The sequence below is a fragment of the Onychostruthus taczanowskii genome, unplaced genomic scaffold (assembly GCF_017590055.1).
Source record: "Onychostruthus taczanowskii isolate IOZ18803 unplaced genomic scaffold, ASM1759005v1 scaffold17, whole genome shotgun sequence".
Lineage (NCBI taxonomy): Eukaryota > Metazoa > Chordata > Aves > Passeriformes > Passeridae > Onychostruthus > Onychostruthus taczanowskii.
This window is the reverse complement of record NW_024498906.1, coordinates 6,476,776-6,501,385: the sequence shown is the minus strand read 5'-3', so window position 1 is coordinate 6,501,385 and position 24,610 is coordinate 6,476,776. Positions and strand designations below refer to the sequence as shown.

The window sequence follows — 24,610 nt, the reverse complement described above, 5'->3', positions numbered from 1 at the left end:
GAAGGCCTTTAGAGGGCACTGTTTCCTATTTTTTCTGTAGAAAATAAGTCTTTACATTTGAAATACTAACAAACTGATTGATCAGTAACCTCTGGATATATGCAATGTATATGGAGATAGTGTATTATTTATATAATAAACACATGTTAGAGATGTATATAGGAACACAAATATTCTCTCTCTGTTTTGACAAGTATCAGTAACTTCATTTTATAATATACCAGGTGTTTAAAATTCTTAAACAGGCAATCAAGCTCAGGGTAGTACACTTTGCATTGTATTTCTGCTGAGTAATGTTATTTACAATTGCTATTACACTCTTCAGAAGAAGAGGTGGAAAACCTGGCTCCATGTGTGAATGGAGCTCTAAAAAGCTGAGTTTTATAGTCCTTCCCAGGGATTTACCTCTTGGCCTGACTGTAAGTTCTGTGGTCTCATTTAATAAATTTGGCATGCAAGAAAGCACATAAAGCATATTCAGTGGAAAATGTTATGAGATTTCAGTAGTAAGCCTTTACAGAGTGATAATAAATTATCAGGAACACTTTATAGCTTATTCCCTGGGCAAATCTCATCTCCTTACTTGGGGAGAGCAAAAGCCGTGTACCTAACCTTGTAACATCCCGTTACATTTTAAAACCTCAAATTCTCCTTGGCAGTCAATCTACGAATCCATTTGATCATTGTGCCACTACTTGTTCCTAAGTGCAAAGTGGAAAATACTTTTAGTAGGTGCAGTTTTCTACCACTGTGGAGTTTTTTTCTATTTAAAAATACTTAAATACGAATCAGCGGCTATAGTCTTAATGTGATTACTATTTGACATTCAAGCTAATTAGGAATTTCTTTTAAATATTATTGATTTATGGGACACTTTTAGTCTTCCTTCTCTGATTGGGTTTCTTTAAACTTCATCACAGCATAGTTTATTATTTTTTATTTTCGGCTACTGGTGTCCTATTATCTATTATAGTGTAGATTCCTATCTAAGATCTCTTAATTTACTTTTCTGCTTTCTCTGCTAATTAAGTAAACATTTTTTATCCTCTCCCTGAAGAGTCTCAGCGCTTGCAAGAAATGCTGTATTTGCCCTGTTCTTTCAAAATGCTGTGTGAGACAGTCAAGGCAACATAAATACTTAGCCTTCCTTCCAGGTACCATGTACCAGGCTTAAAAGAACTTTAAGGCAGAGGTCAACCCTAGTACTTCACATCCAAAACATTCAGAAAATTAAACCCATGAAGTTAAATGTGCTGCTTTAGTTAGACATTGTCAGTGACATTGTGTTTCAAGATTTGAGGCTTTCTCTGACTGGTATTTCTTTTCTTCCATATGGCTTAGCTACACAGAAAAAAAACCTTGAGGAATGCCAGTTCTTATATGGCCACTTGTATTAAAATATGCCCTTTGAAGGGTTTTGACAGGTATTTTGTGTCTCAAGGAAAGCCTGTTAGTTCAGTTGTTCTAAATTTATTTGCTGTGCACAACTTGAAAACAGAGGAGGAGGTTTATGGAGCTCTGTTAGTAGCTCAAACTCAATGCATCTTTATGCACACAATTTTCTTGTAGGTGTCTGCATTCTAGCAGCAGAATTACTGATACTGAAAGAACAAATCAAGCCATACTTATATTAAAAGTGCAACTTCACCTGTGGAATCCCAAGTCTAGATTTTATAGAAAAGTGGCCTACGCAAAATGTTATATAAAAGCCATCGGACCTGTTACACTGAAGGGTTAATAATCACATTTATTCTTTCTGCAGGTGACAGAAAAAAAGCAAGAGTTAGAGAAATGCTTGAAATTGTCCCGGAAACTTCGGAAAGAGATCAATGCTCTGACAGAGTGGCTCGCAGCGACAGACGCGGAACTGACAAAGAGATCAGCTGCGCAGGGGATGCCGAGCAATTTGGATGCTGAAATTGCCTGGGGCAAGGTAACAATGTAACACACACATGTGAATATTACAGAAAGGTAGATTTCTTTTGTGATAAAGAAAAAGAATTTAAAATTCTGGCATTTTTTGTTTGTGGAACCTCGTGAATGTTTTGCCATTATATCGCCTTAGCATTAACGCTCTGGAAAGTTTAAACCTTCTTGTCTCTTGAGAGATCAGTAGCACAATTCACCTTCACGTTGCATTAATCTTCACTGAGATGAATTTAAAGTTAGAATTTAATTTTTTAGAGTACTATAAATCAACCACTCAGTATCCACGTAAGCAGAGATGTCTTACACCATTCTACTCATGGTTAGAAAGGTATTAAATAGTAGATGAAAGATTAAAGATTCCAGAATACTATATATTGTATCTGTTCAGGTAGCAGCCAGGATATTTGTTTTCTTACTCTTAGATTTGTAGCTCATTACTGTGCATTCTGGGGGCTTCCTACTTCCATAAGATTTCACCCTGAACTCATCTTTCAGGTTAAAACTCAAAGCCTAAATCAAAACTTGCCTCAGAATCACAGTTTAGATAAACATCTTACAGAAACTGAGGAATGCAAGATGTCTGCATAAAACAGAGTATTTCTGTGTGGTGTTAAAACTTGGCATGTTATCACTCAACAGTAGCTAATCTGTTTTATTTTCTGCACATGTAATAGAAATCCAATCTAGCTGAGGTCATAAACAACCAAGTAATCATTATTCACACATACCAAAATCTGCATTTTAGAGCACACTGTGCTGAACATTATCCAAAGCTTTAAAATTTCAAATAACTGTGTGCAGCCAGCAGCATTTTGAACAAATGTTTCAATATAATTTCAAAACAAACAAACAAAAAAAATCCCCTTAAACAGTATTGGGGGGGTGTGAAAAAAAAAAAAAAAAAAAAAAACCCCTTAAAAAAAATGGGGGGGGGGGGAAAAAAAAAAAAAAAAAAAAAAAGCTAACAAAAACAAAACCACTTCTGCCTTGCTTAATGGGAGAAATCCTCTAAACATTTTGCTAGTTTCACTATGCATTATAGAAATAATATTATACACAGGCAATCATCCTGATTTTTTAATGGCAGTGAAGATTCAAGGCACTTGAGTAAAATTTGTTTTGTGGGTTGGGGTTTTTTTTGTTTTTAACTAATCCTTTCAAATTTCTGAGCTTGATAAAGTGTCTTTAGACTTAAAATGCATTGATGATTTGCAAACTAATAGCAATACTAGAAAAACAACAAGAACAACCATTACAAAACCCGCAGTCTACACATCTGTTAGGTTTGGAGTTCTTCTTTTTTGGTCATCAGTCTCTAAGAAAGACAATATTTTAAAAGTGATATCCAAAAATGTAAACTTTCTTTCTTACTTCTAACTAACTTACAATTACTGCTTTGACTATTGCAGTTTTCACTTTCAAATCAAAACCTAAATCTCTGCAACCCCCATTGTTCTTTCCTATTGTTGCCTGATGTTTTCTCATTTTCACTTGCTGCTTTTCTTGCAGTAAATTTTGTGCAGTTCCTCTCATTTCTTTGGACTGATATTGTGATCTTAGAATCATAGAATCTTGAAGGCTGGAAAAGACCAAGATCCTGGAGTTCCACCTTTGGCCGAACACCACCACAGCAATTAACCACAGCACTAAGTGCCGTGTCCAGTTGTTTTGTCAATACTTCCAGGGATGGGGACTCTGCCACTTCCCTGGACATCCCATTCCAATGCTTAAATATCCAGTTTGAACACACCAGCTCCCTCAGCTGCTCCTCACATGGGTGACCCTCCAGACCCTTCCCCAGCTCTGCTGCCCTTCTCTGGAGTCACTCCAGCCCCTCAATGCCTTTCCTGCAGTGAGAGGCCCAAAACTGGACACAGGATTTGAGGTGTGGCCTCACCAGTGCTGAGTACAGGGGACAATCCCGTGTCCTGGTCCTGCTGCCACACTATTGCTGATCCAGGCCAGGTGCCTTTGGCCGTTTTGGGCCCCCTGGGCACACCTGGCTCATGTTCATACCTGTTAACTAACACCCCCAATTTCTTTTCTGCTGGGCAGCTTTCCAGTGACTCTCTAACACCCATAACAAAGGACAAATCTCAGATCTTTAAGAGAGAAATTAGAAAATCTTCATGTTTTAACATCTCCAAACTAATCTGCTAGGTAGTTAGGCCATTCACCTGGTAAAATAAAAATAATCTTCAGTGGTGACTGCACAGTACAGTTCTACTGAAACAGAAACATGCACTTCGTGTTCCTGTGTGTGTGGTTTCTCAGACATTTAAAGAGAAAGATTTGTCCTTAATATCACCTTATTGTTAGATATGAACTTTAATTATTCAGAAGTTGCATAATTAGGACCTAAAACCTGATGATTAGTGCACCTGCACAGTGGGAAGCCTTTTTTATGTCTTAAACTTGCTACAACAAGTACAATGTATTCTTTATCTGAAGACAGTCAAAAAAGGTAACGAGAGCTAATTAAAATAAGAACAATTAACATGAAAAAAAATGTATCATACAGGAACCATTCCGCCTTCTAATCTTAAGGAGTGTTGTTGAGTATTGTGAATTCTCACGGTAACTGGTAAATAAAGTTTTGAAGGAAAAACTGGTAAAAAGGTTATTTTGTCTTCAAACACTCCCCAAAACCTTCACTACAATCTAAATTCATGTAGTACCTCAACTCTTCCCCTTCAGTCAGTTGATCACTAAAATAAGAGCAAACAACTTTGGGTGAGAGCAACTGCCTCTTGGCAAAATACATATGTACTGAGTGGCTTTCAAAATTCTATTTTAATATTGCCTTTTAGGAAATATAAACAAATACTCACATATACATAAGCAGACTTCTAATGTGGAACAATCCAACAGGTAGTATATGTGGCAAATCCTGGACTTGCAAGTGTAAATATTTACAGAAATTATGTGTATTATGCTTTTTCCTAAAGAATCTGCTCCCACTAGGAGACAGTGCTGCATTTTATCCTGGATACTTTAAAATTCTTGTGGGAACTTCATAAATAAGTACAATGCTGCTAATCCTATGTGGATTTCATTGAGGCATCACACAAAATTGTACATCAATAATTTAGTCCCCAGAACCAGAGCTTCACAGTATCTGATTAATGTCACAGCTTTGGGCTTTGGACTTCCTGGGTAAGTAGGCTGCCAAAGACAGTAACCAATGTAATGAAATGCACTGGGAGATGAATTAAGCCTAGCAGATTCCCATTGTGACAAAAGTCTGCAGAAAAACAAAGATGGAAAATGGAGAGGGAGAGAGGAGAATTCAATAGTGCAAATGAACTGAAAATTGTATGTGTGCTGCTGTCAATATATCTAAGCAGAGAGATAATAATCTTTTTTCTTTACAGGATGAGGAAGCAGTTATATTTATTAGTGCACTTATTCCTAATTCATTTTCAGCACCCAAGTCTTCTTAAAAGTGAAAATAACTCAGAGGGTTACAAAGATAATTATAGAGTTGGCAATAACAGAAATCATACATCTGAATGTTGTCTTCAAGGTATAAACACCTCGAAGTAAAAAGGAATGTCCATCTTGAATAGGAAATGAAGCTAATGAAAGATACCATTAATCTGGACATCAAGGGAAACGTGTTATTTGTTCCTGTGTAGAATTTTTCAAGGAATGGAACAAAAACTTGGCTGAGTTATGTGAAATGAGATGGGCAATATACTGAAGACTGTAAATCCTGCCTTTCTGCTCAGTAGAGACAGGTTAAATCTTTCCATTTGAATTCAGCTCTGTTTGTAATAGATAAGAAAAATGACATGAGGGTGGAAAGATAGTCATTAAACATCGTATATTAGAAATCCATTTATAATTAGAATTCTGATTTAGTGAGCATATTTATCACTGAAGACATTAACAACTGCAGGGTTTATTTGTCTTTTAATCAGGAACCGGACTGATAAGAATTAGATTGCCAGGAAACCATGTTCTTAAAAAGGAAATGGCAGATGGTATTACCAGGAAAACTCTGTATCACTCCCTACTATCAGGCACTATGACTCTGCCAATGCTTTAATCTGATTTTTTAACACAGTGTGTAATACCAGTGAGTATAAAGTTGACTTGAAGTACTTAGAATTACATTTAGCAACATATTTCCTGTCAGTAATATCCATAAAAGAAGACAAACTGTAAATTGTGTCAACTGATTCATAGTCACTGGCCAACATGCAATAAAAAATAAAATATGTACTGTAAATAAACAAATAAATATGTATAATCAACCACTGAGAAGACCATAATGTCACCTTCTGATTAATTCTGCAATCCCACCTGTGAGACCTGAGCCACCTAATTTCTTTTAGATAGATTCTAATTGCAAAGAGTATTTTCAAGTAATCCACAGATCACAGGCTGTGTAAAGGCACACAGAACTTTTCTTCACTCATTAATTGTTTTGGTTTTTACTCTACATATGTTAGTGATCATCATGACTAAATATACTATCCTCTGCATTTTCTTACAATTCTGGTTTGTTTGAAAAAAAAAAAAATCATTAGTTCATCTTGGTACATAATAGTCTTATCATTATAAAATATAGCTCAGAAGCCCTTTTTACCACATCTTCAGAAAAACAAAACAAACCAACCAAACAAAATATTGAAGAAATAATTTTAAAAAACCCAAAAAAAAAAAAAAAAAAAAAAGCCGCAGAAACACCAAGAAACCCATTTCTATGTAACTTCTGTTTTCAAACATAATTAGTTGCTAGTTGGTATTTGGTGATGGGAAGGATGTACAAAAACAATCACAGTGAACCAAAACCATCAAATAAAAATAAAACAAAAACAAAATAGTTGTAACTGTTTTGTAACAACCTCTGTAAGTATTTTTTAGTAAACTGAAAGATAAAGAGTATGTCACAGCACAGAGGGATCAGAGATAGGACTGTGAACACCACTCAAAATGTAAATATCTGCACAGGGAACTGCAATTATTTGTTCTAACATGATTCATCCTGTCATCCTATGAATCCATATATAAAGTAGATAAAATATTGCCTATGTATGCATCTACAAATGACTTATAAATTCTCAGCAAAGCTTCTCCCTATGACTTTACACGCTGCAGCATGATTTCCCTTCAGCACGCATTTCAACCTATCCAGAGTTGTTTTTTAAACAGAACTTTTATTTTGTACTGCAGCTCCTTTCCTGAGGTTTTGATGAATGAAACTGGTACAAGAGAAGCTCAGATTCTCCCTCTTCCCATTCTAATGTTTCTGGGAAGGGGATTAGAAACTAATCACCAGAGACATGCTCTGCCTGCAGAGTTGCACCAGGGTCTGTCGATTGCTTTAATTTCCTGGATGCCAGGAACCTAGATGCCACTTCTCTTGGGAATGTTCAAATCCTGGGAGTTCCGTGGTGGTGTAATACCCCAGTTTTGATTAAAGCAGGCTACAAACATTTTTCTTATGACCATGAGTGAGAAAAGAATAACGATTCCTTAAAAAGCAAAGGAAATATTTCAGTCAGTGAAACACAATTTAATTGTTTGGGTCAGAGAATTTCCATTGTGGTGTTTTGTACCAAATAGCCATAACTGGTACTTCAGAAAAGTGGAAGTACAGGAGCTTCTTCCAAAGAGGCACTTCAAAATTTGGTCTAACTGGTTTGACTGGGGAGAGATTCACATCATCTTAACTCTTGTATCTGCTAGTAGATGTGATCCTAAATAGTGGCATACGTAAAGATATATATATATATATATATATCCTTAATATAATCTATATAATTTCTATACATATTTTAATGGAGATATCTTTCCTGGAAGTATTTATGGAGCCTTTCTCTTCCGGCAAGTAATACACACTTGGATAAGACTTTGTTTTATTAAAAAAAATATTAGTCTTAAGGGAAAAAAACGTAATAACTTCATTATAATGATAAACAGCAGAATGAATATAATCTGTTTTGGTGTTTTTCAACATTGCTGATAAATTTTCACAGCTGTAAGTGAATGCTCAGTGTTAGGATGTTTAGTTCAATCTTTTGTTTACATGTTTTTGTTTCCCCAAGATGCCATGATTATATCAGGAAAATAGCTTCTTCACAAGTCATACATTTCTGCATTTTGTTTATGACACACAGTTTCACCCTGATAAGCACATAAAATCAAAATGTATAAATTGCCTAGTCCTTCTGGAAAGAGTTTCACCACTTCATTTGTTGATGTTTCGTCTTATACACTTTGTGGTGGTGTTTGGGACTTGGGGTTTAGAGGGTTTTTTTAAGGTTCTAGGTGTTTTAAATATAATTTTTAACTTGAAAAGCTAATTCTCTTAATTTTGTAGTTTAAATTCTACAACTTTCTTACATATTTTCAAATAAACTTCACAGCTGGAATGCAATTTCATGTTATGGCAACCAGAAAGGAGCTTAAATCCAGAAAGTCTGTGTGGAACTTGGTCTTTAAATTTAGGAGAATTTAAAAGCCACTCCCTGAGTTATACTGAAATAATCTTAGTTAAATCCTGGCATCATGACACATACTTCCACTTTTATGTAGTGTTGTTGAATTAATAGTAGTACTTTTGATTTTTTTTACTTACATAAAATTTAAAATGATGATGTCTGTTATATTGCAGTGAACAAAGTTATGTGTAGGCTATCAGTTTCTAGTAACACTGGAAAGAAAAATGGGAAATTCTTAGGAATATAATGTGGAGATGCCAAACTAAAAACAAACCAAAAAAGTCTTACTGAAGTTGTGAAAGCAAGTTAGTTTACCTGGTGCACTCCATAACCTACAGAGGAAGCTGTAACTGATAATGCAGCGTGAAATCCCACTGAGTTTCCCAGACCCTCCTAGTTTTTTAATTGTATTCAGGACTTGTAATAATGGAGATTTAAAGTATTGAAGAAGATATTTTTGTCCCTTCAATGTTGTGTTGAGGGCCACAATGTTTTTTAAGACAATGAGGGGAAGTGTTATTTGCTTGGTTCATGTTCCTTACTTGCAATTACACAAAGGAGTTACAATCTATATCACCCAGAGGTGCATCTAATCTTTAGTTTACAGTAAATCTTTACTTTGAAAGAAACAATTCATTTCTTACACATCTGGTTTTTGGGTAGCAGTTTTGTTTGATAGACATTTAATTGTTTGGTACATCTGTTTACTAGTTGGGATTAATATTTATTTGTATAGCTCAAGATTGGTCGGCATTTTTATAAATGTAAAATACTTAAGAAACGAAACCACAACCCATGGAAAATACACTTCAGAGAGTCTTTTCCAAATGAAAGAATATAGTTTAGAAAATGAAATAAAGATGATCAAAATTTTCCATCTTCAATTGAGGGTAAATTATATCCTTTGTGTTATTCTTTTTTCATGATGACACTTTGCACCTGCTGTGGAACAAATAAAACAGTGTTAGAAGAGGGCATTCTTTTCCTTTAATCTGACAAGGACCTGCTGAAATTTTAAACTCTCCTTTTCAAATTCTATAATTATATAATATTGCTAATAATTTGCATCAATCATGCCTTGGTTCTCTTACATATCCTGTGTATTTTATAAAATTGATAGAATGGGGAAAAATTCTCATACTTATATGAAATACAAGTGTAAGAGTTTTTCTGTGAAATAGCATTGCAAAATGAGATCCTGAATTCTGTTAAGCATAGAAAGTGAGCTGCTGCTTTAAACATGACACACTGAATAAGTTGAAGGTCCTATTAAGATTCTATTTTACAAAAAAGAATATTTTTTACTGTCTTTATTGAAAAATGAACATTCTACTTTCACTGTCAATACACTATTAACAAAATTATGCTGATCTGTGACCATGAGAGAGATGACAATGTGGAGGTCATAAAGGTGGGGTTCTACTGCATAACAGCATTCATCCTGAGATGGAAGTATTGTTTTTGCCATTTGTTTGAAGAGCTTTTTTTTTAATTTTACTGTATTTAAGTTTCTGTGAGACATCCATGTCTCTGAAGACGACTGCTTCTTTCTTCTCTACTAAGTTCTGTTTGTGTTCATCTTGGAACACTTCATTTCTGCTTGCAGTTTTATTTTATAAGCAGAGATTTATATGCCTGGATCACTGCTATGAGGTGCCAAGGATCTCAGATAAATTTCTCTCATAAAACTGGTTATATGTGAAATTAGGTGTAAGGAGTTTGTGCCTTTCCTTGAGTATTCAGTAAGACTGCTGTACTTTGCACTGCCATCTCACTGTTTAGTATTTAAAGACCTGCTTTTTTGCATGTTGTCTAAATGTGTTAGGATTTGTTCCTTTTGTTAGACTTCTTGCATGTTGCAGTGAATATTAAGACATGAATAATGAGTAAATTATGTAAACTTACTTACCAGATCTATAAGCTAAGATAACAGTGGGAAGAGATGCTGGAAATCTGACTTTATAGCAATGCATGTGTTGTAGTCATTCAAACTTAAAAATGCTAAGGGCAACAGCTTAAGTATTTTGTTATGCAGAATGAAATCCCAGGTGAATGTAATGAAAATTGCATTTCTACAATTAGGAAACAAGATTAACAGAAGAAAATAACAAGTTTTCTTCTAAAAAAGATTGCATTGACAAATATTAAAGTAATAAAATTCTTACTAGACTATTTTTGATGGAGTTTTCTGTCTTAAGGTGTCATCATGATGGTGTATTATTGTCCCAATTATTATGTAAGCTTTATGTGCTATTTGATAACTATCTAACTTTATTGTATGAAAAGTAACTTTGAACATCTCTATATAAATATTATAAAATGTTGATTCATTTTTAATAATTAAGTATTGAAACTATATTTTCAACACTGAAAGATAATTTGCACTTTTAAAAAAAAATTAAGCTGTTGTGAGAAGATGAAGAATATATACAATTTTATCAGAGCTCAAGAGAAACAATTTGCTTTGCATTTTCTGCTCTTCACAGAATGCCTTCCCTTCCTATAGGAAGCAAGACCGTGTGTTCTAGTATAAGCTTGCTGCCTGATTTAACATTTTACATTCTTAGTACAGATAATTTTTGATTCCCAAAAATTTTATTGCTTGTTCTGCTCGTGTAGGCAACACGGAAGGAGATTGAGAAACGCCAGGTCCAGCTGAAGAGCATCAGTGACTTAGGAGAGAATTTGAAGACAGTGATGAAAGGAAAGGAAAGTCTTGTGGATGATAAACTCAGCCTGCTGAACAGTAACTGGAAAGCGGTAACTTCACGTGTTGAGGAATGGTTCAATCTCTTACTGGTAAGGAAAATGCATTTCTTCACAAAGAGGAAATGTTGGTTTCCAGTTGTACATGCCCAGCCTTAGAGAAGTACTTTTTCTGGTGCCGTGGACTGTTCTTATTGAATACACAGGTACACAGGCAATCAGATTGATTGTTGTTTAGTACATTGTGCATGTTTTGAAAATCTCATTGATTACTAAGTGGAATTTTGATTGTTAGCAGTTTGCAATCCTGTCTGTCTCAACAGTTCTTTCATTGTTTTTGGTTTAGTTTTTTTTCCTAATAAATAAAATGCAGTTTCAAGGACAGAGATTACTTCAGTAGTCAAGTGAAAAAAATAGTCAAGTAAGCTGAGAAAGTCTTAGTATTGATACCAACAACATCAGCTACTTTTGGCTGCAATAGCAGTTCAGTTTGGAAGAGTACAATTGGGAAATAAGTTTCCACTTGCAAGTTGGTTTGGCCCACAGGGTGCTTCTGGTGTGTGTGAGTTTTTATTCATTGTAGAGGCTGCTAAATCGTAAGCTCTTCTCAGAGTGCACACATGATGTGCTGAAGGACTATGATCTGGTCTTTCAGAACTTCATGATCCTCCTTTACATAGATTTATAGGGCATGTTTAAGTGGGGATAATTCCTTAAGGGGACTGGGTTAAGTGTAGTAGGTGGTAAAACCCCTAAAACACATTTCATACAGATTCAGGAGCCTCATCCCCTGCTGCCTTAAACTGTGGATAGTCACATAACTTTATTCTGCCTTCAAATTCCTTCTGTCATGAAGAGGTGTGACAGCTTGAAGCCTTAACCACAGAAGGATCATAACAGCTGGGCTGTCAGAATGCTTTGGGAAATCTTGCATGCTGTTTCTGTTCCTGAGAGCATGGGAATGCAGTTTCACCCCAGAGAAACAGAAGTGATTTTTAAGGGTGTGTTGGCCTTTGTCATGACTTTTCAGGGCTCAATGTGTTGAAGCTCCACTATAGTCTGTATGGCTGCTTTACGAATACTTTGGAAATAAATATACAGCATCACTACAGGGCTTCCTCAGCTGAGTAAAGTATCCGGAAAACTTAAGCATTTCATTCAGAATCATGTAGGTACACAGATTAAATGTGGAACTGATTGTTAGAAGCATATAATAGAGTGTACAGGTTGACATAGGAATACAGGTATTCCTGTACATCCTTTCTTTCCCTGCTTTGGATTCTGTGATTAATATTTGCTAAAACACATGCTTAAAATGTCTAAGAGAGGTAATTGAGAGTTTTTTACTTATTTTAGAACAGTGTAAAATACAGCTAGGTACATTTGGGTGCCAAAAGAAGTAGTAATACCTTTGATTTTGGGTATGTGGTCTACATATGTATTGTGTGGGATATGCATAGGCCACTTTCTAATGAGCTCACCTGAAAAGACAAAGTTGTAAATGAAGCAGAGAAATGAAGATTTATTAGAATATCAACTAGAACAGCTTTTAAAAAGAAAAAGTCACAAAGCAGAGAAGTTAGATGAAATGTCCGTAGGAGGTTTAGATACAAAGCTCCCAGTCTTGATTGTGACTTTGCAAGTGCATCCTTGTGGCCATCTGAGTTTCAGTCAATTTACTGGCTTTCCAAAATGAATTCTGTACCTTGATCTTGGGAAACACTCCTTTGCAGCTCCTGTAGGTCTGCCTAACAGCTTCCTGTTCCTCTCAGCACCTTGCTGAGCTGCCTACACCTGCGTCTTGCTGTGATTTTGTCATCCTGCTGCCTGTCACTTTGGAAGCTTCTCTCTCTCGCTCCTAGAATGTCGTTTTAAAGAAACCTAACATGCAAAGTGAAGGAAACAAACAGCAGATTCTATCCTTCACAAAACAAGAAGTTACTGTGTAAAACAAACAAGTTTTCATAATGTCATAATGTGTGCATGTTTGCCACACTTGGCATAACTACAGCTGTTATTGCAGTTCTGATTACATTTTTTTGTATGCAGTATTTACCTTTTCCACATACAGGAATATCAAAAGCACATGGAGGCTTTTGATCAGAATGTAGCTAATGTCACTACTTGGATGTATCGTGCTGAAATACTGTTGGATGAATCTGACAAACAAAAACCCCAGCAAAAAGAGGAAATTCTTAAGGTAAAAAAAATGTGATTTACTGGAAAGCATTAATTTTATTTAAAAAAGAACTGTGTCAAAACTAGCATATTTCAAAAGGTATCACAAATGGATTAAAATTCTTTTTTCTGTGCTAAAGCTACCCTCTGGCAACTTGTAGATTACTTAATAAATTTGCTCTGTAATACCAAAATTAAATCCCTCAGAAATAAAACCAGATTGTTATTATCATTCTTGGGAACTTCCTGAGCAGCTTATTTAACACATGTCTGCTGGAAAATACTCCCTTAACACAAGGTTGGGTTTTTTTGAACAAAATCTTTTCTTTTTCTGTCCCCTTTATTTTTAATTGTATTTCTGTTTATCTGTGATACTTTTCCAATATGTATGATATTTCTGTCATATGATTGTCTTAATTCCACAAACATTGCTTACACTGAGGCCAGATCAGCAACACAGACAAGAACATTATATGTTGAACTAGCTGTAGAATCAGGGGTTAGTGTGTTGAGCTTGGGGTTTCAGTTGGCCAATTGCATCGTTTGACCAACTGATGAAAAATTATCTTGTAATATGGATGTGTATGTTAAAATATCTCATTTAAAATACCTGCTTTAAGAACAGCATAAAAAATTTTCTAAGGGACTTCTCTTTTTCTTCTGAAGTCAATGTGAAATTTTTCTTTGTAACGAGCTCCATGGTCAGTACATAATACCTGAGTAAGAGTTTGCAAATCAAAATCAGAATTGTATTGCTGACACTGACATAATGATGCCATTTACTGCAGCAAAATTTTACAAATTCCAGGGCAGAGCATAAATCAATTCCTCATTGATCTCAACAGGATTATGAGACTGGCTTTTGTAGATGAATGAACAATTTTGCCACCATCAGATACAAAGTACAATTATCAATAGCTATATTTATGTTTGCATTGCACAAAAGTAGTTCATGCAGTCAGTAAAATGTAATTCTTAATGCCCAACTGTATTTCTGAGTCCCAAATGCCTTGCTGTCTATTTTTGGCCTCTGCTTGTACTGGGATCTACTGTTAAGATGACGATTGCAGAGGATAAAAAATTTTTCCCTTTTTATTTTTTTTTTTTTAATTTGTGACAGATTTATAGAAAAAAAATTAGGACTTTTTTTCCTTTTTTAATCTGGTCATTTTTTAGTTGTCTGAACTATGGCCCTAAGCAGTATTGAAGGCAACAATTATACATCCAGTTCTATAATACATGAATTATCAGCTCTTACTAGCTTTAGGAACATAGAATAATTTAGTACATCCTGAAATATGGGGCAATATTATTGCAGGTAAGAATCTGCCTAGAAATAATGATCCCCATTAATTTCAGACGGGTGATACTAAAGCAGACATGTAGATACATTCCTGCTATAATTTTGCAGGATACAAGTGGGAACATTATCTAAGGTATTTCTACTGGATTTACACACTCATGCATAATTATCTGAATTTGCTTTGTGGTTTTGCTCCCTATTCCTTTGCACACTTTCTCTCTCTCTCTCTCTTTCTCTCTCTTTGCATTTATTACTAACTTCAAGCCCTGTCTCTTGCTCACGGACTGTAGCGCTTAAAGGCTGAGCTGAATGACATTCACCCCAAGGTGGACTCTGTGCGTGACCAGGCCAGAGACTTGATGGCAAACCGTGGGGACCACTGCAGGAAAGTGGTAGAGCCTAAACTCACAGAGCTCAACCAGCGATTTGCAGCTATATCACAGAGAATTAAGAGTGTAAAGGTAGGAGGACTTGCTTCCATAAGGAGATGCATAAAAAATGGTGTTTGTGTAAGGTGCACAATTGTAACTATGTAGTGGGCTACAGTTCCTCGAAAAACTAAGCTTTCTAAGGAAAACAATGTAGAACTGAAGGATTTTTTTTTTTTTTTATTAAGTGTGAAGATTTGGGGGTTTTGGCATTAAGGTCTTTTTTCACTATTTCACAATTAGAAGTATTCACTAACTTTATTTGAATGTAACGATTACACTAACTTTATTTGAATGTAATGATTACACTAACTTTATTTGAATGTAACAATAAATTAGTAAGTGCCTAACTTCGGAACACATAAGTAGCCTTTTTTCATATAGATTTGGTTTTGAGAGATAATTTTTCTTCAAGTGTGTTTAGTCTTTTCCTATGAGTCTGAGATTCACCAGTGCTGGAGACAGAAAATAGACAGGTAGAGATTATATCAATTTTACTTCAGTTACTCATCTGTAGAACCAACATGACTGCTAAGTTTGAATTCAGTGGGGATTAGGTAATTTTTAGCCAAGTTGTGTCTTCTGATTTGGAATGAAGAAGGACACAAGCCACCTACTTACTCCATTGTATTTTACTGCTTTTATTCTGAGGAGCTATTCAGCAGATTAAATGAGGCAGCCATGAAGGCTGGTATATAGGATAATGGGAATGCAAAAATCCTGACCTAAACTATTATTGTTGGTCACTGTGCTAACACTGGAAATAAATGCACAGAGATCCATGGCAAAGCAGGAAATAAGCTTGGAAAAAAACATAAGCAAAGAGACATGGTTTCCATGAGTTGTTTGGATCTGTGCAGAGCTCAGTGTCCTGCCTAACCAGCACATCTCTGTGAAAATTTGGGTTTATTTAGGTTTCATTTCTGAAGCAAGGTAATGTCTTCTGAATAAAGGTAACAATTTTTTTTCCTAATGGCCATCAGTAGTATTTCAGCCATTCCAGCTTCTTACCTACTTCTTACATGTGTACAAGCTGTAGACTGAGGACATCTGTGCAAGAGCTGTGTTGTCTTATGTTTTTGCTCTGAACATCTGCTATCTGCAGGCTGGATTTCCATCTCAGTTTTACTTTGCACTTCCATGTTATTTTAAATTTGCAGAGCTGATGCAGCCTTTGGTGGGATCCTGTGAAATTATTGCTTGTACTAGGGAAAAATGGGGCTGCCTATACCTGACTTATTGGGGGTTCAGTGTTTGCACTGCATATTTGGGCACACTCAAAGAAGGGACAGAAGATTCTTATCAAGATGAAGTGTCTTCAGAACACAGCCTGCAAATGTCTTCTCCCTGCAGCCTTCTCTCTCAGGTTTTCTTCTATTTCTGAAGGCAAGGTGGGCTGGAATTGGCAGAACCACATTAAGATTTAGAGAAGAAGTGCCCAGCAAGATGAGAGGAATTACTACAGCACACAAATTATAATGGTAAATTAGAATTCAAGGGACCTTTTCCAGGACCTTGGAAAATGCACAAGTAGAATATGATTCACAAAGGATACAATATAAGTATTGAATACAATATAAGTACAATTGAATACAATATAAGTATTGAATCAGATAGAGAGGTAAAAAAACCGGTCTGAATTATTGACTATTCTGTTGACTTGCTGTATGCATTTGGATAAAGGACCAAATTACTGGGTACTTTATTTTGTCTACCTGTGTAATGTAGGCAATTGTACATTCCTTATGATTTTGGCTTAATGAGCTGGAAAATTATTATTATTATTATTATTATTATTATTATTATTATTATTATTATTATTATTATTTTGTGAAAAGCTTACTAAATGTTTTTGCTTTTTTCCCCTGTATTTAAGTAAAATTATTCACTCTGTGAAAGATTAAAACATAAAATCAAGAGAATTGACAGGTCTCATAACCTATTTTCAGTAATTTCGCATCTGTCTTCAAATTAGGTTTTTTTCTTTTTTTTTTTTTCAACTATTAACAATAATCAGTACAACAGTGAAGTAATTAAGAAATGATCCATTAAGTCAGTGAATGGTAGTACAAAATTGTCATGTTGAGAATTAAAAAAAAATGTTCATAGTACACTGAAATGAGGCTTAACATTTTCAAGTAGTGTTTGAACATCATTCAGTTGCTGGAATTAATTTGGTATTTTTCTTTCCACTTTTTTCTTTGTTACTGTTTTTAGCCTTTTTCTGAGAGTATACATTTTATATTCCAATTTTATTAGTTGTTTTGTCTTTTAATGATATTTAAGTACTTTAGAAAATATTTTTCAGAGCATTTGAGAAGAAATTACTGTGTAGTTTTCTATTATTTCTAACTCAGCTGAAGTGCATGATGAGTGTAATTCTGAGCCTCTTAATGAAAATTTGTGAGCACAGTATTATTCTCTATAAATATTGTACATTATTATATTTCCATTAATGTTTGTAAATGTGCAAAATCTTTGTTGTTAAAATAATCAACCAGATACAATTAAGGCTTTTTTACTCTGAGTCTTCTAGGTCATCTGAGAAGATACTTCATTTGACGTCCTGTCTCCCATGTTTTAACGGATTAATTTTTATTGTTGCTGTCTTCATTACATAATAAATAATATAATAACTAATATAATAATAACTAATTGTACCAGAGGAAAGAGTGGAAGAGAACTAGTTAGGATATAATGTGCTTATGTCTTTAGCAAGAAAGACAAGTGCACATCCAAGAGTTCCTAGACCATCAAAAAGCATTAATTACCTTAAAGTCTAAATTTTATGCAAGAACCACTGAGATTTTCTTTCTTCTTCTTGTGTTTAAAGCTTTGAAGGAAGAAACCGTTTCTGTAGATAATTCGCAATGCAATTAATGAATGGACTATATATTGTGCATAATATATGTACATACACATTCACAGGCACTCGTGTCAGATTGACAAAAGGCAGTGAGTGCATTGTTGTTAATAAGTAGCACCTGTTGGAGAGCTCAAAACTGAGTACTAAACTAAAGCACCATAGTTATATTGTGATTTATTTTGGAGGAATTGAGTCTGTTTTATTTGGTTAACTTTGCTATTTTATCCTGAATTTTTGTTGAGGCTATTTGAAACAAAAGCTGACCTTTTGTTGATTTTTTTTCCTAAAATGTTACGAAATACAATTGGGGGAATATTTTACACAAGGATTTTCTGTTCTTTGTTTGTAGCATTCATCTGACACTTCTACTATTCTGTGTGAGAGAATAATGATTTCAAAACTGAACCACATTAACATTAAAATTTTCTCAATTATTAATAGTAGGGTTTTGTCATCTGAATGTACTTCTTGTTGCTGTGTGAATAATTTCTGACAAACCAGATTTAACCAAGTAGTGTAAACTTTTTTTTTTTTTTTTTTTTTGAAAAATGCTATTTATTTGGACTTGTTCTTACACACAAATGTGAGAATGTAATTTATTTTTTCCTTTTAAATTTTTACTAACCTTAAAATTCTTTGCTTTACTTACGTGGAAATTCTTCATAAATGTATATCTTTATTTGTATCCTTGGGTACTTTGAGTGTGGTGTAGATATTTTTTAACATGATGGAAAGTCTAGCATTGTTTTAGAAATAGGGGGTGGCACAGATATCTATCTCTTTTCATTTTTGTTTATAATAAAACTATGAAATGTGTCCTCTAAATAAATAATCTTTGTATTTCCTCCCATTTTAGCCCTTTATTCCTTTGAAGGAATTGGAGCAATTTGACTTCGATATACAAAAAATGCTTGAACCACTGGAGGTTGAAATTCAGCAGGGAGTGAATCTGAAAGAGGAGGACTTCAATAAAGATATGGTAATTTGGTTGAAATGGAAATCTGAGCAAAATAAGCAGGGAGATGAAAAAATCCGAGTGAAAATCAGAAATCCATCTTTGCATTAGAACCTTTAGATATAACTTAGGCAAAATTTTTCTATTCTAATATATGAGAAAAATCAAAAGTTCCAAATTAGCCATAAGTAAAATTTTTTGTGCTAACTTAATTTTTAATTTATCATAAAAGCTTTTCTTGTCCCTTATGAAAACACTAAGCAGACCAGGAATGTTATCCATAGGTTCTGTACTACTACCAGCAGTATTACAGAACAAGGAATGAATATTAAAATCTCTGTAGTGGTATGAAGACCAGGAAAAGTCAGAATGATGTAACACAATGGGCAGTATAGTGAAAGAATACATTCACTAAAAATAAATGCTCATGAAAAGAAATGCCACTTCCAATTTATTCTTAACCAGTCTGCTTATAACATTTAATGTAAATAGGTTTTGTGGCTGAGGTAAGCTTTATTGCATAAGTTTTATCCTTGCAAGTCATAAAACCATTTATTCATATTTGCGGGGGGGGGGGGGGGGGGGGGAAGGAAAAAGAGGAGTAAAATACTGTGCTTTGCTGTGCTTTGCTACTATTGCAATTGTAGTGTGTGTTCTCCAGAGTGATTTTCAGGGAGATGACATTTTTTGGCTGGGCAAAAAGGGAGATTCATCTTCAGAACTCTCTCTTCTTGAGTCCTCAGCAAAATCAAATATGTATTTGTTTACAACCAAAATAAAGATTCAGTATTATTTTACTTTTAAGGAATTTTTCAAAGGTGTCTGTTTCATATCATTGCTGGAAGGAATCTTTACAGGCTGTTTTTTTCTTTTATTCAGGAAAAATAAAATTTTAGGCTCTATGTGCTGCATGCAGAATTTAGCTGTGACGCAGATTCAGCTTCAAAGATTCATAGATTTGTAGATGGTTTCTACATAAAAAATGCTTAGTGATAGCATTTTCCCTATCAGAATAGCTGATTTTCAGTGTGATGATACACAGAATGGCCAGTATTTGCATGGTCTGCCAGCATACTGACAATTTCAGTCTTTACTGACAGTGATTTAGAATATTTTACATGTATCTATTCTTTTTGTTTGAAAGTAAAATATATTTCAAGCTTTTGCCTCTCTTTTTATGCTGTTATCCTCTGTGCTGCATAAGATCTAATACCAAAATTCTGTAGATTTGCAAGTTCTGTCTTTCTTTTATCCCTCTACATGTATTGTAGAAAGCAAGTAAAATTTACTTGATCACCAGTATACAACTGCAAGTAGCTGTTACATGATTACTTTAGCGTAGTCTATATCTACTAGTACTTAAGTAATTATTAGACTAAAATGCACATTATATTGGTTATTTTTTTTTAATCAGAGTGAAGAGGATGAGAGCACAGTGAAAGAATTGCTGCAGAGGGGCGACAGGCTTCAAAAGGGAGTCACAGATGAGAAAAAACGTGAGGAAATAAAGACAAAACAACAGCTGTTGCGGACTAAACATAATGCCCTCAAGGTATAGGAGCTACAGTTATAAGCACATGCTATTAAACACATTTTATTTTCATTTCAGGGCATCTTTTTACTAAATGAATTGTCCTTACTATTTAGAGATGAGTAATTTAAACCTCTTTGGCTATAGATGTATTTTCTTATAGAGTTCTCTTGATGCCTTGCAAAAGGCATTTTACAATCTACAGCTTGAGAAGTATTGTCTTATCCTCAGCGTTACAACTGTGTGACTGCCAATTGGACAGCACTGATTTCTTTGGTAATTCCTTTTTAACATATTATGTGTGTTTTATATTTCTTCAAAAGCAGTCAAGACCTTAGTTAGAATCAGGTTCCACAAACTTACATTCTCCATTGAATAACACACTTGTGGCCATGAATAAGTTGTTTCTCCTTCAATAAAATACTTACACACTACACTCCTGTTACAATACAGGCTCCAGCCTCTCTAGAATAGGATGGGTGGTAGTACCAATAGAAATAGCAGCTGAGAGGCTGAAATCCAAAGTTGCATATGAAAATTCTGAGTTGACACAATCCGGGAGGTAAAACTGTGTGATATTGTTCCTAGAAACACACATGGTGTGTTACCATACTATGTGGACCAGCTAACAGATATAATTGGAAGTGTCATCTTTCTATGGCAAATAAAAGTGATGAAAGATAGAATCTTACAATTAGGGAGTCACCTTGGTGACCTACCTGGAGCTATAGGCTCTGGCTACTGCAGGATAATTTTTATGTCATCAGCAAGCAGAATCTTTCTTTCTTTGGATAGTTTTGATTAAGTTATCTTTAAGTTGGGGGATATGGCATGTTACATTTTATTTTTACTTCTTTTTATGAATGCTTTTTCCTTTCCTGTGGGCTTCGTTCTAAATTGTAAGAATTAGAACGAAGCCCACAGGAAAGGAAAGTGCAAGTCTGTGTGAATTCAGGAGAAGGATAGCTGGGATATACTGTTGTTTTGTCCACATTTAAAGAAGCTTGAAATCTTTTAGGTGTATCTTTGACTGTTCCAAGCTAAATGGAAGCAATTCATAATTTTTATGTTGGAGAAACAAGAACAGTGTTTATTGCACTGTGCTATTGACCAGATTCTCCCTGGCTGTTTTTTATGGTATAGTGATAGATTTTCCTTTGGGTGACTCAGTTAAGGCATTCACCCTGGTGAAAAAAATTCAAGAATAGTTGAGACAAATTAATCTGAGTATTTTTATATAAAATATACCAGTATGTTTTAAAATTTATATTCTAATAAGAAATTATAGTAATTACAATGTTTTCTGAATTCTGCATGAGTGAAGTTAAGCAGTTAAAGCAAATATATATTTAATAACATTTCTAAGGGTAAAAAACCAAACATTTTGCACCTTCCTGCTAAAGAGAAGTTTTAATCCTTTATAAAGCAGAGTTAGAAACATAAGACATTTGTTATGTATGTGGTATTTAATTTAGATAAAGGAAACCTGTCTTGTGAACATTTCTGCATTGCAGTGATTTTCATTTGAATAGCTACAGAGTTTTCATGCAGGCTAGAAATTCACAGGAGTCCACAAAATACAGAAGTCCCACTTTTGGCTAGATACTAAGTGGGCTGTGTTTCCATCTGTCCAGTAAGTATTCTGAGCAGAAGTGTTTTATATAAAATATTGACATTTATGTAAGAGTCTTAACTTCTCTGAATATTGGTGACTGTCTCAGTGGTTTATTCAGCATGTGAACAACACTGAAATAGGTAACCTCCTTTTAAACAAACAAAAAAAATTGTTAAACTGATGTAAATATGTTCACTTACTGATATATGTGCTTTAAATATCAACATTTAATTTAAAAAATAGCAGCCTTATACACTTTTTTCCCCCTTCAGTGTGCACACATGCCAGTTCATATTTTATAAGCCTTTAATTCATATTCTAATAATGTCTGCACTGTGAACAGGACTTGAGAGCTCAAAGAAGAAAAAAGGCTTTAGAGATTTCTCATCAATGGTATCAGTACAAGAGGCAGGCTGATGACCTAATGACATGGCTGGATGACATTGAGAAAAAGTTAGCCGGTCTGCCAGACCACAAAGATGAGCAGAAGCTGAAGGTAATGTTGTTTTGGGTTGGCAATGATAGATCTTTTGGAGTGATAGTTTATCAGTAGAACAGAGAGCAAATGCAGCAAACAATCCTATGTTATAGCTACAGAAAATTATATGTTCAGTTCTTTATTTCTATTTATAGTAAAGCAAACCCTAATTATCTGTGTTCAAAGTGATATTTCTTTGTTGTAATATATTTTCTATTTATTTCCTATACAGAACAATATATAAATAATTTGAAACACACTAAATGTAATGTTTTGTCAATAATACAGAAAGTGTGCAATGTATTAAGAAGCATCAAATGTTTTCTAGTAAAAATTGTAATTGATTTTATGTATCTTTGTTCCAGATGAACAAATGACTTACCAATATATGGATGACCTCTATCTCATGTTAGCACATTCATTTTCATCAGAACATGTTCATATGTCACTGTCAAACTCTATAGATTTATTTACATACTGTCAAAGGTTTTCCTGGTTTATTTTACATCGTCTTTCTTTGCTTCATTCTCTGTTGAGTTTCCCACGGAGTAAAATAGGAGTTAACTATTACATTAAAGACCCTAATAGAATATTTGTAAGCTGTTGAAACAGTATTTGTCCTGAATATGCTGACCCTTACTGAGAAAATAATTTCCTCAATTGCCCATCCCAGTGTACTAGCAAGAATCTGAACATGGGAACTGTTGGCCTCTGCTAACAGTTTCAGAGTGTAGTAGCTCTTAGGATCTCTACAGCCCATCCCAAGAAGGTTCTTCAATTTCAGTTATTTTTGTTTTGTTTAAATGTAAAATAAGATATGAATAATATGAAAATAAGCTGTAAATTTTACTTGTGACAATAAAATGGAAATGGATTTTCTGACGGAAGTATTTTGCTAATTGTAAGTTGATTGATCTAGTTAGCTAACTGTCCTGGGCCCTGTATTGGTTTTGCTCACTAGGAGATTGGTGGAGAGTTGGAGAAGAAGAAGGAAGATCTGAATGCGGTGCACAGGCAGGCTGAACGCCTGTCTAAGGATGGGGCTGCAAAAGCAGTGGAGCCAACCCTGATACAGCTCAGCAAGCGCTGGCAAGATTTTGAGAGCAAATTTGCTCAGTTTCGAAGACTCAACTATGCACAAATTGTGAGTTGTTACTGGCAAACCCATATGTTTGCAACTGCTACTACTAACAGCATCCTACTAACAATGAGAGCATCAGGGTCAGTGTCAACTCTTCAGATATTATTAAGAAAAGCCCTATTGTCTGCAGCTCGGGGAAGCTTTACATATTCTGGTACAATAGTCATCTACTTTGGTCTTAAAACTGCCCTAAGTTAAATCAGTCATTTACAAAAAACTCAGCAATGAAAAATTTGTGTTTATTTCTGTTGCCTCATTCTTTTTCCATAACATTTATCAGTTTAAAAATGTTAGTTTGCCATGCATCTATTTTTTCACTGAACATGAAAAACAAAAGTTGTCTTTTCCAAACTACCCATCCCATGCCAATTTTAATTGGTTTTTTTATTTGTCCATAACATGTTATACTCACTTTAGGAAGTGATTGGAAAAAGTTTTATGAGTCTATATATACAAATCCTCTACTTCAAAGTTCTGCTTGAACTCTCAAACAAGTTTTTGTATGAAAATGTAACTTTAAATTTGACAGGATGAAAACATAATTTTACAAACCATCTTCATGTCTTCTGAATTTGAGTTGTTTAGTTGTATATAAAATACAATTATTCTTACTGGTTTATACATGCTGCAATAACTGGGTAAATTAAAGGGAAATAAACTGTCAGTATTCCAGCTTTACAAACAAGATATGTATTGAGTGTTACCCATTTAGAAGTTTACCAGAGGTTGCTTTTGCACTTAAATGAGTTTTTTCTTGCCATTCCTACTACTCTGCACATTGTCTTCTGGATTTTTGATTTTATATGGAGAAAGATAAGATTTGCTTTTAAGGAAGTTGTTGCTTTATGTACTCTCTGCAGTCTTAAAGTGCTAGTCATAAAAAAGTGTTTTGTCAAAATACAATATTATTTATTGATTTTTAAATACATCTAGATTGCAGAGAGAACATACTGATAGGATAATGACAATTTAAATTTGTGAAGTGTTCTTTTTTAATTGATATATGGCAAACTATGTTTTAAAAAGGA

At 34.5% G+C, this 24,610-nt stretch overlaps 1 protein-coding gene across 8 annotated transcripts in view; it reads left to right on the top strand.

The window, feature by feature from the left end:
- The window catches only part of DMD (dystrophin), a 1,147,932-nt gene that overhangs the window by 539,503 nt on the left and 583,819 nt on the right, over positions 1–24,610 (top strand). For 6 of the 8 annotated variants that reach the window (XM_041399749.1, XM_041399747.1, XM_041399750.1 and 3 more), the window contains 8 exons: positions 1,763–1,933; positions 11,001–11,180; positions 13,159–13,287; positions 14,859–15,029; positions 18,719–18,841; positions 20,232–20,369; positions 22,307–22,459; positions 23,403–23,585. In XM_041399749.1, coding sequence (XP_041255683.1) covers positions 1,763–1,933; positions 11,001–11,180; positions 13,159–13,287; positions 14,859–15,029; positions 18,719–18,841; positions 20,232–20,369; positions 22,307–22,459; positions 23,403–23,585 — 1,248 coding nt within the window. Of the gene's footprint in view, positions 1–1,762; positions 1,934–11,000; positions 11,181–13,158; positions 13,288–14,832; positions 15,030–18,718; positions 18,842–20,231; positions 20,370–22,306; positions 22,460–23,402; positions 23,586–24,610 lie in introns of those variants that run through there. The other 2 variants (XM_041399752.1, XM_041399753.1) reach the window with 2 other exon arrangements.